The sequence below is a fragment of the Engystomops pustulosus genome, chromosome 1 (genome assembly GCF_040894005.1).
Source record: "Engystomops pustulosus chromosome 1, aEngPut4.maternal, whole genome shotgun sequence".
Classification (NCBI taxonomy): Eukaryota; Metazoa; Chordata; class Amphibia; order Anura; family Leptodactylidae; genus Engystomops; species Engystomops pustulosus.
Window position 1 is genome coordinate 207,273,413 of NC_092411.1, and position 16,494 is coordinate 207,289,906.

The window sequence follows — 16,494 nt, forward strand, 5'->3', positions numbered from 1 at the left end:
TGTATGTAGTAGACCAATATAGGCTTTAGTAGACTAATATAGGTCAGTAGTGACAGAAGAAGCTGTGTTGGACCAGAAGCAAGGACAGTCTCTTGTGTTTGTTCTATATATTTTCATACCATAAACTATTTGAAACCAGGCAAATAATCACATTTGCAAGGTTTCCTTTACTATAGTAACAAGCCTTTTGAGAAACGATAACAAAAAGTAACTTGAAACATTCCGTATTTACTTCACTAATATTTAGCTGTGTATTTTACATGAACAAAGAACCAATGCCAAGCCTAGAGCAACATGGAAAGTTAGAAAAATCTAAGAATAATGGAAGTTGAAGGGGTTTGTTTTGGTAAAAAGTCAAGACCTTTTAATGATGCTCGCTTTAAGTACCTTGAACTATGCCCAAGGAAATGTAACTGGTAACTTTTCACTCTATGGTCACTTTACTTATACTGACTTTTGGCATTCCAACAAAGCCACAACAATCATGAGACTTATCTAGCCGCTGAGAAATCAGGCCGTTTATGATGGGTGGTCCTCATACATAAAGGCATGGAAAACAGAGGTACAGTAGATATTTTCTCTGCAAACGGAAACTCATTAAAATAAGACCGACATGAAGGAAATAGAAGAATTGGGATAACAGTGAAACTCAAACTGAAAAACTACATTTTTTAAATGGTCAGAAGTAAAAAAAAAAAAGGGGGAAAGCTTCAAGCTCAAACTTAGAGTTTTTATAAGTCATAAATAGGGACTATTTTCTTTTTGCAGGGCAATGTCACCATGTTGGATTTGTCACCATGTTGGGGAGGTGAGGTGACAATATGATGACACGGTAAAAGTGCAACATTTTTACAGTTCAAAAAAGAGGAGCAGAAAATGTCCTTCATACTTTCTCACCTGTATCAAAAAAAACTAAACAAAAGAAAATCAGAATGTGAATATGTACAGATATTCTTAGCTCCTATGCATAGAAATATTTACCCCTCATGTAAGAAGATGGCACTGCTATAGAAAGTACTGTCATTATAACACTATTTAAGATAGATGATGTCTCAGCTTATCTACATCTGTATCTGCACAGGAATATGGCTAGAAAGGACCATACTGAGTCGCTCCAGGCAATTGCAGCCATTGGCTAGGAGGTGGCTTTAAAGCATTTCACTAAATGCTGCTACTAGAGCTCAGGTAAAATGGCTTCCCGTGGAAATCATTGACGTAAAATTAAAAAAAATGTATCAACACTACGACCAGTCAGCATAGAATTATGTCGACAAGGGGAAAAAATGGGTGGCAGGAGTCAGCTGTATTATACAGCTGCAGTTAACCTGTTAAATGAAAGCTACCATTTGTTTTTATGTATTGTGAACCAAACATACCTTGAGAACGCTGTAGCTACGCTGATGCAGAAACATATCTTGTTTAAACCCTGATTCGAGTGGTTTTGCACAAAAAACTATTGTAAAATTCAGGACCTTGGGAAAGCTGGGTTGCCTGCTGGCTGCCGTTCATAAACACATTACACGGAGCTTCCTGAACTGTCCAGAGAGGACTTCTCAACCTGAGCTGGATGACTCATATACAGCAGCTGGGGCATGGTGCAGAAATTATTTACTTCTGATGTAATCACACAGTGATTACATCATTCTCTGGAGCAATGCATAACTAGGATGAGAGGAGAAGTGCCAGAGCAGCCACAAAAGCTACAGAACCTCATTATCATAATTTTACAATTGTTTTTTTCAGCAAAACCACTCAATTAAGGGATTAAACTAGATAAGTTTCTGCATCAGTGTAGCTACAGCATTCTCAAGGTATGTCTGGATCACAATGCATAAAAGCAAATGGTAGATTTCCTATAAGTGTCCCAGTGAAACCCAACAGTGTCAATTAATCTTGGGCAATGATAGGTGCCCCCCTCACAGCACCCATCAGCCTGTAAATGGTAACAGAGAAGCAGTATATTCACAATATACTATAATAAAGTAGTTTTGCAGTACACTGTATAAGTAACCAGACCCATTAAGGTTTAATAACCCTGGGAGCCTGACGACTGAGAGGAGACCTCATTACAATGTACAAATACCTGAACGGACAGTACAAGGATCTCTCCAAAGATCTTTTTATACCTCGGCCTGTGACCAGGACAAGGGGGCATCCTCTACGCCTAGAGGAGAGGCGATTCTACCATCACCATAGACAAAGGTTCTTTACTGTAAGAGCAGTGAGACTATGGAACGCTCTGCCGCAGGAGGTTGTTATGGCGGACTCTATGTACATGTTCAAGAGAGGCCTGGATGACTTTCTGGAGAGAAAAAATATCACGGGTTATGGGGATAAAATATTTATTTAATTCTTGAAGGTTGGACTTGATGGACTTGAGTCTCCTTCCGGCCTTATATACTATGATGATACTAAATTATAGTAAAAAAAATAATTAAAAAAAAAAAAGTTTTAAAACATATGGAAAAAAAATCAAATCACCCCCATTTCCTAGAATACAAATAATAGAATACAGATAAATAATTCAAAATTCACAATATGTGAAAGCACAGGGACCCATTTTGTCCGTCTTAAAGGAAATCTATCACAAGAGTACAGTCCTTTTAAGCCAAGCCCACTTACATGATGTTGCATGCCTATGGAAATAGGGTATGTTCCTTTTGCTAATAATTAAGTTGTTGAGAAAAATAAAAGTATTTTAAAATTATGCAAATGAGCCTCATGACTTCCTGTCTACATCACAGGAGCTCCTTGCGGCTCCGTTATCTGCTAATTATCCCCCACTTTGGGTTTCTGCCCGTTTCCTCCTTCTGAATGGAAGAGCCGAATGCAGGCGTGAATAATAAGCAAATGGAGGCCCTGAGGTCAATGTGCATAATTATAAAAGCTATAAGATGCAAAAAACATAACGGATCCTGCTTCAGGAAGCACACGGCAGGATGTAAGTGTGCTTGGTTTAGAAACACTGCAAACAGAGCAATATTAGTTATCTGGATGAAAAACTTTCAATGAATTACTACTGTTACCGGAAAAAAGAGAAGTGAAAAAGAACATGGATGGGAGGTTCATAGCACAGTGTTTAGGCTATAGAATCAGTGGCATAGAGTGTGAACATTTCATCTGGCCCAATAAGCTTTAGTTTTCTCCTAACTTCAATTTTGAAAGCCATCCACTTGCTGGGGTTGTTCCAGGGCTTCAGGTTTTAATAGATGACACCTGCTCTGCTCTGGAATCATAAAGGTGAAAGACATATTGCTTATACATTCCTAAGATGATTGCTCCAATTGTCCTGAAGGCCATTTCTTGATGATCCTGAGCTTCCAAGACGTTTAATAGGAATCAGGAATAGAACGGCGAGGGAAACTTTATGGTTTATCAGGAAGTATGAAAATCCATTGTGGACAATACAGATCATTTGCTCAACGTAATCCTCAAGGGAAGACAAGACCACAACACAATCATAAACAGCGAGCATTGCACTTTTACAGAATTACTGGGTGGGAAAGTCTGTCTCGTACCTAATAAAATGTCATGTGAGTCACTAGCTCTACAATAAAATTTTGGTGGAAAATGATGCAGCCTAATGATAACAACAGTAATGTTAGCCAGAAGCCCACGCAGAACATATGCATAATATATTGAGATCAAGGCTATGGATTTATTAGAATTGCCGGAGATCACACGGGCAGGGGTGGATCTCAGTGCCAATGACTAACATCAATTACAAGTTTGGTGGAAAAACCAATCAAAATTTCTCCATGTCAACAGTCAAGCCTGGCCCTTTCCTACAGCCTGGTCTATGCCAGGTGTCTGTCTTCCATCTCACAGCATTTGTTTGCAACGCCAAGAATATCACATAAAAGATTTCCTTTGAAGTGGACAAACTGAACAAAAGACAATTTTGAGTGGAAATTATTTTCCACTCAGAAGACCCCCATCACCCTGAGAAAAATATTATTCCCAATATATACATGTTTTTGGTTTGGCTAGATTAGTCCATAAAACATAGATGGTCCTACAAGGAGTTCAATCCACATCGCCTTCATTTATGTTCCATAAAAGGAAAGAAAAAAAAGAATCTTTCATGTTTTATAGACATTAAAGGCAGATCACTTTATATTTAAATGGGTTACAACTTTCTAATATACTTTGTCCTTTTTCTCTTCATAATTTCAGTCTTTGTTTGAAGTCAGTGAATAGTAAAATGTTCATGTTTGAATGGTTATAGGGGTATTCAGAAATGTAATTATAGACCACCTATGGCCAGGTTAGGCAAAAAAGGCTGAGCAGCACCCTAAGCTCCATAACTGTTCAATATACAACTCTGGGACTCTGAGCAGGGATGAGACCACAGTATTTATAGAAACATGACAATCTCTTAGATTTGCTGGTTTGTGGGTCTGATTTAGGAATAGGATAATAGGTGATTACAACCATATCAAGTCTAGGTGCTATAAAAAGCTTATTAAAAGTATTTCTTTTAGAACATATTTTAGGCAAAATTATCTGCCCCTCACATTCCTACAGTTTGAACACACATCATCTTACCTTATACAAATCCTAATGGATGGCATGTGGTGATTGTAAACTTAGTAATATACAGCTTTCTAAATGCTTTACTACAGACTGCAATGATCAGCTGTAAGGTGTCTGTAATGAAACTTTATTGCTAATCTTTAGTCCCATTAAAGGAAAAAATTTTGAAACTCCAATTGTCACTTGGGCAAAAAAAAAAAAAAACTATATTGTATGTAACCTGGGGACTGCCTGTACTCTATTATGTGAAACAGCTTCTCCATGTCCATTTTCTGCTCCTGCTTTCTCCTGTAGTGAGCAGGGTATCTGATGTCCAGCATAGAGATGGGGGAAGGATGGGGGGTTATCATACAATGGCACACAATGCACCTCGCCACTCAGGATATATCATGCTGCACTGGCGTAGAATTGTGCTATTACCATTCCATGTTATAGCTAGTGCGCAGGCCAGGGTAGGAACAAACCCGAACTAACCCACTATGGTGCCCAGCACAGGAACATATCTCTTTAATAAAGTATATTAAATAGTATACTATTATCTACACTATTGATTTATGCATTTTTAAAAAAAAGTTAACACATGCTTGAAATGCACAATAATACAAACTGTAATAATATGCCGGTCTTGTTTGTTTAGGGATGAACACCATTGTTCAAAGCTGGATATTCCTTGAAGGATATCTACCATCAGATTCCCTTGGATGGTCATCAGTTATTAGTTCACCGGCTCATTTCTCCTTATAGAAAGATACCGCTAATCTAACACAGATGTACCATGTAATTTTGTTAAAAGTTTTTAAAACTTATAGCACAGATTTAATACACAAATATTTTATGTAAAAAAGTATGCTTGTGAAAAACAAAATTCTAATAAAAATAGTGTACACAAGAAGCATGTCTACTACAATGAATGAATAACACATGTTTACTTGGTATTTTAGCTGAAAATCAAGTAAGCTCTCTGCCTGTAGACAGTTGTAGTAGCCAGGGCTAAGCGGACATTCCCTGCTGGGTCTGAACCAGTGCCGACTACAGGTGCACAAGGCCTTTTTGTTCTCTTTAGGCTCCTGGAGGTTGCTGGCAGGAATGATCTGAGAAGCAGATGAGTCTCAACTTTATGGTCCCTAAATTGAATAAACATTTAAAAAAAATTGAAATAACATGTCTCTTAAATAAAGGATTTGCCAATGAGTGGAGAATCGATTTGGCAGGTTAGCAGAAAGGAAATCTTTGTGGGAGACTGTGTAACCTCTATGATGGTTCAGTGAGCAGCGACATAGAGTGATCTAATACCAGCATAGGGGGATGGAGACAGAATACAGTACAGGGAAGAGGACAGTAATCTTAGGGAACCATTAGTATCTACTACGTCACATAATTTGCTACTAAACATGAAAACACAAAGTTGCCTTTTCTATTTGTACTCCTTACATTTACATATGAATAAACTATAACAAAACACCCAATAATAAATAAACAGAGTTCAGAAGAGGTTTTTTAGACTTGTAAACAGTGATAAAAGAAGTAATACTCTACTTAGCAATCCCTTTCTCATAGTTTCCTCAGTGGACTCTGTTTATGTGACCAAAATTTAAATTTTGTTTTCTTTCATGGTGCGTTCACACGTTACAGTTAAAACTGCATTGCAATCAGCTTTGAGGTGGTTTTAGGTGCAGTTTTGCCAATAGAAAAGGTGAAAGACATGAACTGAACGAGTGAATTTGATTTTGAGGGGAAACCTGCCCCACAAATGTCATTCACCCATTCAGTTCATGTCTTTCACCTGTTCAATTGACAAAACTGCACCTAAAACCACCTCAAAGCTGATTGCAATGCAGTTTTAACTGCAACGTGTGAACGCGCCCTCAAACAAAAGCACAAGTCTCAATTTTAATTTCAATTTTTTTTTTCCTGACTACATACCTATGCGCATACTTAAATTCTCCCTAAAACTTAAAAACTACTATTTCTTTCTGTCCCGGATGGAGAATATTTGAGGAGAATGGAGAGGCACAGGGACAGGACAACTAGTTGCAATTAAAGGAAAGATGTATGCGGCCAAGTACAAAGATATCCTTGCTCTGGACCTCATACTGGCCCAAAGGTCCACCTTCCAACAAGATAATGACCCTAAGAACACAGCCCTAAGTTCCAGAGTTAACTATCACTGCAGCCTTCCACCATGGATGAGTGTGCTAACAGAAGCCCCTCCTCAGTGCAAGACATATGAAAACCCACATACAGTTTGCAAAAAAAAAAAAAAAAAACGCATAAAGGACCCCCAGACTATGAGAAATAAGATTCTCTGGTCTGATGAAAAAAAAGATTGAACTTTATGGTGTTAATTCTAAGCAGTATGTGCACTACTTATCACCTGCCCAATACAATTCCAACAGTGACACATGGTGGTGGCAGTGGTGGTGTGCCACTACAGGGGGGCACACTGTTTTTCAGCTGCAGGAACAGAGCGACAGGTTGCAAATGAAAAATATGCATGTGACTAAGTACAGAGATATCCTGGATGAAAACCTCTTCCAGAGTGCTCTGGACCCAGCCTGGACTGAAGGTTCACCTTCCAACAAGACAGTGACCCTAAGCACACAGCTAAAATAACAAGGCAGTGGCTTTAGAACAACCTTGAACATTCCTGACTGGCCCAGCCAGAGCCCTGACCTAAACCCAATTAAGCATCTCTGGAGAGACTTGTATATGGCTTCCACCAATGTTCACCTTTCAACCTGAGGGAACTGGAGAGGATCTGCTGGGAAGAGGCAGAGGATCCCCAAATCCAGGTGTGAAAAACTTGTTGCATCATTCCCAAATAGACTCATGGCTGTACTTCTACTCAATACTGAGCAAAGAAGCTGAATACTTATGACCATGTGATATTTCAGGTGTTCTTGTTTAATAAATTAGCAAAAATATCTACATTTCATTTTTTTTCTTTCAAGATGGGCTGCAGAGTGTTCATTAATGAGCAAAAAAGAGAACTTTTTTTGAGCTTACCAATTGGCTGCAATAAAGCAAAGGATGAAAAATTGAAAGGGTTCTGAATATGCATTTATGTATACGTATACATACATACACACACACACACAAAATGGGGCACATTTACTTACAGGGTCACCAGAGTTCACAGTGCATTGTCTGACTATAATGCACTGTGCCTCGATTCACTAACATTGCGCGCCCAATATCATGAATGTGGCGCTTCCCCGCTCAGGTCAGACACCTTCTTTTTAGTGGTGCATCCAAGTGGTTGGGCTTGCGACACAATTTGAAAGTTAAAGTCCGAATCAGTTGGACCATCCGACCCCCGCCCCCTAATTTACGTTGCATGAAAGCCTGCGCAGCTGCGCCACAAATGGGTTGTGTGCTCCACAATCCCAGCGCACACACACTTTTTAGCCATTTTAGCCCCGAAAACAGTCCAAAGTCTGACAAAAGTGTGTGAGCGACCCTTAGTAAATGAGCCCCAATGTCTCGTATTACTCATAGTATTTAGATATATAATAAAATATGCAAAGTAAATACTGATTTTGAAAGTCTTACATTTCTATCCTTATAGAATGATCATAAAGTACAATAAGGCTGGATATTTTATGCTACATGAATAATTGTGTAGCATTATCTTTCTATGTGACTATATTAATAAGGTTGCAGTCTGCCCATCTGTTTTTGTTTGACAATTTTAAAAACATGGATGTCCTGGATGGAGACGTTACCTCACAGGCTTCCTGCCCTGTAGCAGGTCTTCAAGACTTTTTTCATAGTATTCAGCTACAACCACCAGTCTTTCTAAGGAGGGAAACGGAGAATAAAAAAAAAAAAATGTAAAAAATTGCTGAAATCTGAAGAATGAATTCATATAAAAAGCATTCTTACTAAACTGGGCTAAAAGGGACATCAAAAACAATGTAAAACAATCCACACTTCACCTGGCAAATCGGGCAACTGAATTAAATTACATTTTTCTTGTAAAAACGTATCAGATTTCTTTATATTAAAAACAACCTATTGTAAAAATCTTTGCGCCATTTATTGACTTCTAAACTCAGCGACCTATGTTTGCTCAGACGCTTTTAATCTTGGATTTTCCTTTGTTTTCCATTTATCCTTAAACTAACATCCAGTTACCCTGTTTCCCCGAAAATAAGACAGGGTCTTATATTCATTTTTGTCCCAACTATGCTATAGGTCTTATGTTCAGGGGATGTCCTATATTTTTGAATTTCTTGTGACTCCATTTCTTTTAGAATCATTGGACCCAATCTCTCATGTGTAGTGATAACACTTTCCAGAAATGAGCCCTTATGGCCCAGGAAGCTCCTTGTAGCGCAAACGTAATGCAGCCGTCAGTGATTTTATCCAAATAATTCTTCACCCATGTCACAACATGTCTAAATGATCTATTTATACTATTGTATGGCATGGAGGGAGCTGCAGCAAAGGCTGCCAGGGGAGGTCTTATATTTCTAAACTTCAAAAAATATTGTGCTAGGTCTAATGTTTTTTTTTTTTTTTGGGGGGGGGGGGTCTTATTTTCAGGGAAACAGGGATAGAAAGTTCAGGGTGTAAGTAAGTGATAGAAAGAGATAAATCTTTTTTTTATTCACATAGTTTATCATCAGGCTGTTTCACCATCTTACCCTACCCTCTGCACATAGTGAAGCTGGCGGAGTACCAGGAGCTTCTGCGCATGAGCAGAACTTTTCTGTCTATGGCAATGTGCCAGGACCACCGTGCCTGTGGGGGCTATAAGTAGCATGGGCGCACATGGTGGGGAAGATCTTCAGAGTCTACATGAGGCATGGAGCAGCCTTAGCCCCACAACCCACAGAGGTTACTCCACGCTCTGAGTAGCCTCTGAAGGTAAGTGGCATAAACATGAAATTAAAGTTAAAAAACACAGAGGATACATTTTAGAAATTAATAAAACTGTTTAGGGAAGAGGAATATTTGGGTAATCTACTATCAGGACCTATTAAGTAGTTTCCTGATGGTAGATTTATTTGAAGCAATTTGTGTCATTTTTTACTGACAGCTAAGAGATAAAAAGCTGATAATGCACCTAATGGGGTAAACTTAGCAGAAGTGTCTGAGAGCAGAACTGTTCTAGTTGCCCATGTCAACCAATCAGAGCTCAACTTAAATTTTTCTCACATGTGTAAATAATATTAAAGCGGATTGGTTTCCATGGGCAACTAGAACAGTTTTACCTCTTTGTAAAGAGTTTTAATTCTTTGCAACTGACCCCTGCCTGTCTCTGCTGCAGTTGGTTAAATGCTTACAACATCCCCCATGACATCATTAAAGAACGCCAATCCATGCCATGACACAAGGCTTATTTCATGCAAGTTTTTTGACATAACCAAACTACATAAATTTTGTATCTCGGCGATCCTACTGACCCAAAGAATAAAGGAGAGGCGTCATCTCGATAGCACATTGAAAGTCGAAAAAAATTAAAGTTAATCAGAATATGACAACTCTTTTTTTCCAGCTTCCCAGTACATGGCACATAATATTATGTTTCAACAACATTTTATGAAACATAGCACATATATAGGCAGTATACGTAAAAAAACTTCCATGTGCCTGATTGAGTCAAGGGCCTCTATCCATTGGAAGCAGGAAGGGGCTTAGGGAGACCACCATAGGAAAGAAATCTGTTGCATGGTCATAATAAAATGGCATAGCAAAATCTTTTAGAATTTTGAGATTGGGCCAGAAAACAATGATAGGAGCATGGCACAGAATATTAAATATTGCCACTAGAAAGTACAGTTAATCTTGCAAATAACAAGGCCTCATATAGCTTTGTAAACATAAAATCAAAAAGATTTTTTGATCTCTGAAAAGACACATCAGTTTTTTCAACAGATCAGTGCCTCTGTCAATAGATCTGTTGTTTAGTGGACATGGAAAAAAAAAATGGAATAACGGATGGCATATGGACGAGAGAAAAAAGTTACCGTATGTGTCCTAAAGGTAAAGTGTTTTCATCCTGAAAGGGTGGATCTTGATTTCTGTGACTAAGGTTTCTTTAGGAGTCTCTGTCACAGACTTCATCAATAATGCAGGCTAGAGTCATATGGTACCTCAGCAGACCAGCCGCTTCATGAAGAATGGGTGAAGAAAAGAGAAGGAAGTCTTGACCACTTTACCTCCTGTTTTTTGTAATATGTTTGTCAGGGTGGGGGGTAGGATATTAGGTATTTTTTCAATATACATCTATGAACCCCTTCCCAAAGCATGATTTAATAGCAGTGCACAGACCGAGGTGACTTCCTGACCTGTGCAGTACTATTTAGTCAAGCTTCTATATTACAGATGACACCGCCGATTGCGGGTGTTAACCCCTTACATGTCGCAGTCAACCTTGACTGCTGCGTGTAAGGGGAATGTGCCTGGTAGGATCAGATCCTACATGCCACTTACCGTTCCTCCTATGGCAGCCCCAGGTCTGATGAGTACCCCAGGGTTGCCCGAAGGCCTTTCAAGTCACCCTACCACCAGGGAGGACTTGATTGTAACTCACTGAGCATGCTCAGTGAGTTACAAAACACACAAAATGCATATGTATTGCAGCTTATGAGCTGTATATGAGCCTGAAGTAGCAATCAGAGGATCACTTGTTCAAGCCTATTTGTGTGTTGGGGGGGGGGGGACATTTTCAAACAGTAAATACATTTTTGTTTAATAAAAGTTAATAAATAAATGGTACGTCACCAAAACACCAACATTACATATAAACATCAAATAAAGTTTTAAAAAAAAAAAAAATACACACAAAACCCCAAATATTTTGTACCACGGCATCGGTGAACCCCACATATTTGGTATCAGCGCATCCGTAACGATCTGTAAAATAAATCTGAAATGGTATTGGATCCGCTCAGTGAATGTCGTAAAAGAAAAAACCTGAAAAACTTGACAAAATGTTACAATTTCATCAAATCCCTTCACAAAAATTAATGTGTCCAAAAACGGCATCACTGAAAATAACGACTTAACACACAAAGAATAAGCCCTCAACCACCCCTGTCAACAGAAAAATACTAAAATTGGACAAATATATATAAAAAAAAAAAAAATTTTAAAATTTAAAAAATGCCCCTCTACATCCCCTTCACACATGGGTGACATATGTCCATGTGTATGTGTACAATATAATTGGAGGTACAACCATAAAGAGTAGCAGAGCAGAGGCAGAACAGAAGAGTAAATAGAGTCGTAAGGAGGAGAAGGAAAAAAGAGAAACAGGGGTGATGCAGAATTCAAGAGCAGATGGAAGACAAAATGCAGCAAAGCAGAAAAGAAATAAAATACTTTATAAAGTCAGAGTTCTGCATTTATTTTTGAATGAACCTAAGCATGTTAGTTGGGGGGGTCTCGAACTAAATTCTTGCAAGTTTAGGAACCAATGGTCTAGTAAAGGGACACTGACTTGTGGGATAAGTGGTAGTTTTTTTAAGTTAATATTTTATCTTTATTCATATATGTGTGTATATATGTTTATTATGGTATATATAACAAATGGACTTCTAGCGTTATGTCGTAACAATGCAGAGTAATAGATTCGTCACACGTCTAGAAGATACTATTATATTGAAAGAAAAAGGAGATGTGTATGTATGACACACAATAAACTTTATTAATATTCAGCATTAAAAAACAATTAAAAGCCCAGAATGGGTACAGATCACATAAACTCCCCAAGACACAGACTGAGTATGTGGGCAAAACTGATGTTACATAGATGAATGGGTAATGGTCTAAAAAATCTATAACAAATCTAACAGCCCAGATTACCAAAACAATAAGGCCCCCGGATCAATCGTACCAGTGTTGCTTTAAGACACTGGTAAAAATGATCACCTTTCAGCTCGTGTAGTTTTCTGCCTCTATGCTGTGCTCATTGGGAGCAGGGGAGAGTGTGACTACTAGTGGGTTAGGGGGCAGTGTGACTATGTAGGTGGGGGCAGTGTGGATATGTAGGAGGGACAGTGTGGCTACGGGGGGCTGGACAGTGTGGTTACTGCGGGGGGGTGGGGGGTGGCGAAGGAGAACAGTCTTGCTACTGGGGGGTAGGCCCCACTAAGGCTCTGTCGCCCAGGGGCCTACTTAAACCTGGAGCCGACCCGGCTCATGTAATAGGTCAGGTGATCACAACATGATGTAGAGTAGAGATTGACACTGACATGTACATTTATATACATACAGGACTTGAAGGGGTTTTCCCTTGAAGCAACTTAGGCCTTATACAAGCTAGGCCTTATCCCTTTAAGAACACCAACCCTGAGATGACCTGCAGTTACAAACAGACCTCTCTGACCACTGTGACCTCTGGTGAAGCTCTATGGATACTTGTAATTTACTAAACTTTAGCCCCAGCCAGCAATGATCAACTATAACAAGTCTGCAATGAAGCTTTATTGTTAAAGGAAACCAACCCAAATGGATTTTCTGGTTTCAACACAGGTATATTTACACATTGGTGTATGCCCCCTGAAACAGTACCGTTTTTCTTGTAGCTGTTAATGGCCTGTTAAGCCCCTTCTGCCTCAGTTGGCTGCTTATTATTGACTCCTTTCTTTGACGCTTACGCCCGTCTCCTCCATCCCTTCCCCTGCCAGAGTCAGTGAGAGCCGAGGGAGGCAGAAGGGGCTTCTGTGATGTACATAGGCGTCCCCAAGGCTCATTCGCATATTTTTAAAAGTCCATCTCATGACAAATAAGTCATTAACAAATACAGAAAGAATGGATCCGGTTTCAGGGGCACACAGCAGCCAGCATGCAAGTATGCTTGGGTTTAAAACCACTAAATCCATGGGGTTGATTTCCTTTAATCCTTGTTCCCTTGTGTTAAGGAGGTCGCACTGGTTTCGGACGCCATCTTGACTACTGTCCGCCATCTTAGATACAGCGGCCACCTTGGGGGGGGGGGGGTATGCTTCCCTCTTAGAAGCTATAGGGTTAAATGTTTTAATTCAGCTATTTTTCTCATTTAAACTGTTGTTTGACTTTTCACAATATCCTTGGCATTTCTTACTGTCCTTCGGGCCTCTGTATTCTTGTTATTTATTTTGGTTATGAAGAAGCTTCTAGGAGCCATTGTGTAGATAAGCATGGCTGTAAACAAGGCCTAGTCATTTTTCTCAGAATGTGCTGGTACAAAAGCATAATGGCCAATAGGATCTAGGTATCTTATCAACACCCCAAATGCTGATCTTCATGTGTTAAAATATAGCTGTATCTGTTTGAAATAAACAGTTTGATGTGAGTGCATTGGAAGACCGACTGTGTTTTTCATTTTACTCTGTCAGCTCGCTGCCGGCAGCTATCTCATCCTCCCTCAAAGGGTTAATTAGGACTCACCTTACAAAAGTCAAGAGGGCTGTTGGGGCCCTGCATAAAAATCCCTAACATATTTGGCGTCCATCTGGGTGGGTTTAGGAGTAAACAACAACAGCACCAAGACAGCCTCCGTGAAGGTTCCCCGCCGGCTCGGTGAACAGAACTGACCAGAGAGCTCTCAGGGTAAGCTGTTTTTTCTTGTCTACCTTGATATGTCACTTCTGGTTCACTGGTTGGACGGACCGGGTAAGACTGTCTCTGTGTTATGTATTTGCCACTGTTGTTCACTGTAACCTAAGCTCAGAGTTTTTGGCAAAGAACCACTTTGTAAGGTGATGGACAGAGACTGAACAGAGACTGGACAGTGACGGATGGTCAGACAGTCTGTGGTGTTAGCTGAAGCAGTGAAACGGGAAGTAGTAACCCTTAGATGTCTGCAATGCTAGAGTGGGAGAGTGGGAGATATTCTGTTGTGATGATCATAGTGTCTAGTACTGTTTGACTGGTGCCAATAGGGTTACCCATAGAGGTATAGAGCTCAATTTGTGCACGTGCAGCGGAGACCCGCTCTGATCAAGTGTGTGTTTAGCTTTCTTTTTTTTGGGAGTCTGAACAGCCTCGTGGGACTGTAAGAACTAGTAGTGACTTGGTAAAGAGTCGGTAAGAGAGTGGACTTGGTGTAGTCGGTGAAAGAGTAGTGACAGGTCAGAGTTGACTTGGTGTAGAGTCCTCTGTGGATGTCTGGTATCTAGTTTCTTTGGGGTCAGTAAATCGAGGTGTTGGCATTCGCTGTGTCTGTGGGGACAAGTTTGGTTGTGTTGCAGTAGTAGGCATTTATGATCAGTTGTGAATTGGAATTGAGCCAAGTGCATTGCAGACAAAAAGATGTAGGTAGACAGAAGATTGGCATGAGATAAGTAGAACTGATGGAAAAGTGCAAGTTGACATGATCGGACATAAGGGCTGGTAGTTTTGTGTTTGAAGTGAGAAGTAGTATTGAAGGTTTTGGGATGTGTCAGATGATCTGATGATTGTACAAGTGAGAAAACTTTGGAAACAGACACTTATAGCCTCTGACTTTGACGGACGGACCAGGACAGAGTGACAGGAATCCTTCAGAGTGCCCAATGAAGAAAGAGACAGGCGATAAGGGACATTTCAAAGTTTTTGATGTGGAAAGAATTTGAGAAAAAGAGATTTTATTATATTTTCCTTGGAGTGAAAAATGGCCCCTGTAATCCAGACTCCACCCCTGTATCTGAAGATGACACGCCCTACCATTCTTCAGTGGCGGCCATCTTAAGACAGTTTATTTTTCAGTGGCGGCCATTTTAAGTTATATTCCCTTCAAGTCCCTGAAAGTTGATTGCTGTTGGCAGCCATAAAAGGTGTTGTGGGGTTTTGTAGGAAAACAGCTGACCATGCTTGCGGCGTGTGCTAGGGGTCTTGGAGTGAGGGATGGAGGTTGTTTGAGTATTATTCAAATTTATTGATCCCGACAATTAGAGAAAAATTTCTATAAAAAGTGTTACAATGTCTCCGGTACCTGCTTTCTGGCATTAAAGGGGTTAACAAAAGGGTGGGGGCTGTTAGAGCTGCGTTTTGTTTTGTGAAGAACTGACATGTGCTGTGTCTTATATACGAGAGAGACGATAGTGACCTTGATGTTCAGTGGAAAACTGAATTTCTCCATATTGAGTTGCTTGAAATCTGTGTTCTGTTATCTCGTGGTTTACAGGCTAGTGAGAACATTTACATTTGGGAGGGGTAGATCGCTGCGTTTAGACTTCTCCCTGACAATCTAGGAAGGACTTGAAGGAATTTATTTGATTGTGGAACAAGAATACAGTATGATGTGATGTCCTCCTGTGTACCCCATGAACAGACTAAGCAAGAATGAGCCCCCCAACTGTATTACAGAGCCTATGACTGACTTTTGTTCCTTTTTGATTAAAAACCATTTTAAGTGTACCTGGATTTTATTGAGACGTTGGAGTCTGGCCAGAACTTTATAGGTAGCACAGAACACTGGGCTGGAGATGTGGTGGAGGGACTCTGACATTGACGTTCAGAGGGAATAGAGGATGTTTCACAGACCACGCCAAAGTGAGATTGACAACATCTCCGGAAGTCTCAACCGACCAACCCAAGTGGGCGTTGCGGGGAGGAGACATTACTGTAGTGAGTGGCGGAGATGGCCCCGACAGGGCAAGACAAGGGGGGTGGTTATGGACAAGGATGTCAGCGAGAACAGCCCCCCCAAACAGAGTTATCGCCTTGCATTGTAAAACTCTCCCCTGCTAGTCCGATGATGATTTTAGCCCATTCCCGGTCAAGAAAAGACTCAGAAAGAACAGACGGATACATGTAGCATGGTCCATGACCTCTAAGCTGCCAATGAGTGCACTGAAGCCCAGTGGTCCCTAGCCCAAACTGGCAGCAGTCCCTGAGAGTGACATATTATTCACTGTTATTGATTTGGCAAATGTTTTCCTCTCTGTGCCCCTACATGAGGATTGCCAGTACCTATTTGCCTTTACCAGTTCAGTATTCCAGTATACCTGATGTAGATTCCCACAAGGGGGGGGTAAAACTCCC

The 16,494-nt window shown here is 40.1% G+C and overlaps 1 protein-coding gene across 2 annotated transcripts in view; it reads right to left on the reverse strand.

The window, feature by feature from the left end:
* The window catches only part of TBCK (TBC1 domain containing kinase), a 194,937-nt gene that overhangs the window by 165,240 nt on the left and 13,203 nt on the right, over positions 1 to 16,494 (reverse strand). For both annotated transcript variants that reach the window (XM_072119073.1, XM_072119083.1), the window contains exon 3: positions 8,262 to 8,334. In XM_072119073.1, the coding sequence (XP_071975174.1) occupies positions 8,262 to 8,334 (73 nt within the window). The remainder of the gene's footprint in view (positions 1 to 8,261; positions 8,335 to 16,494) is intronic.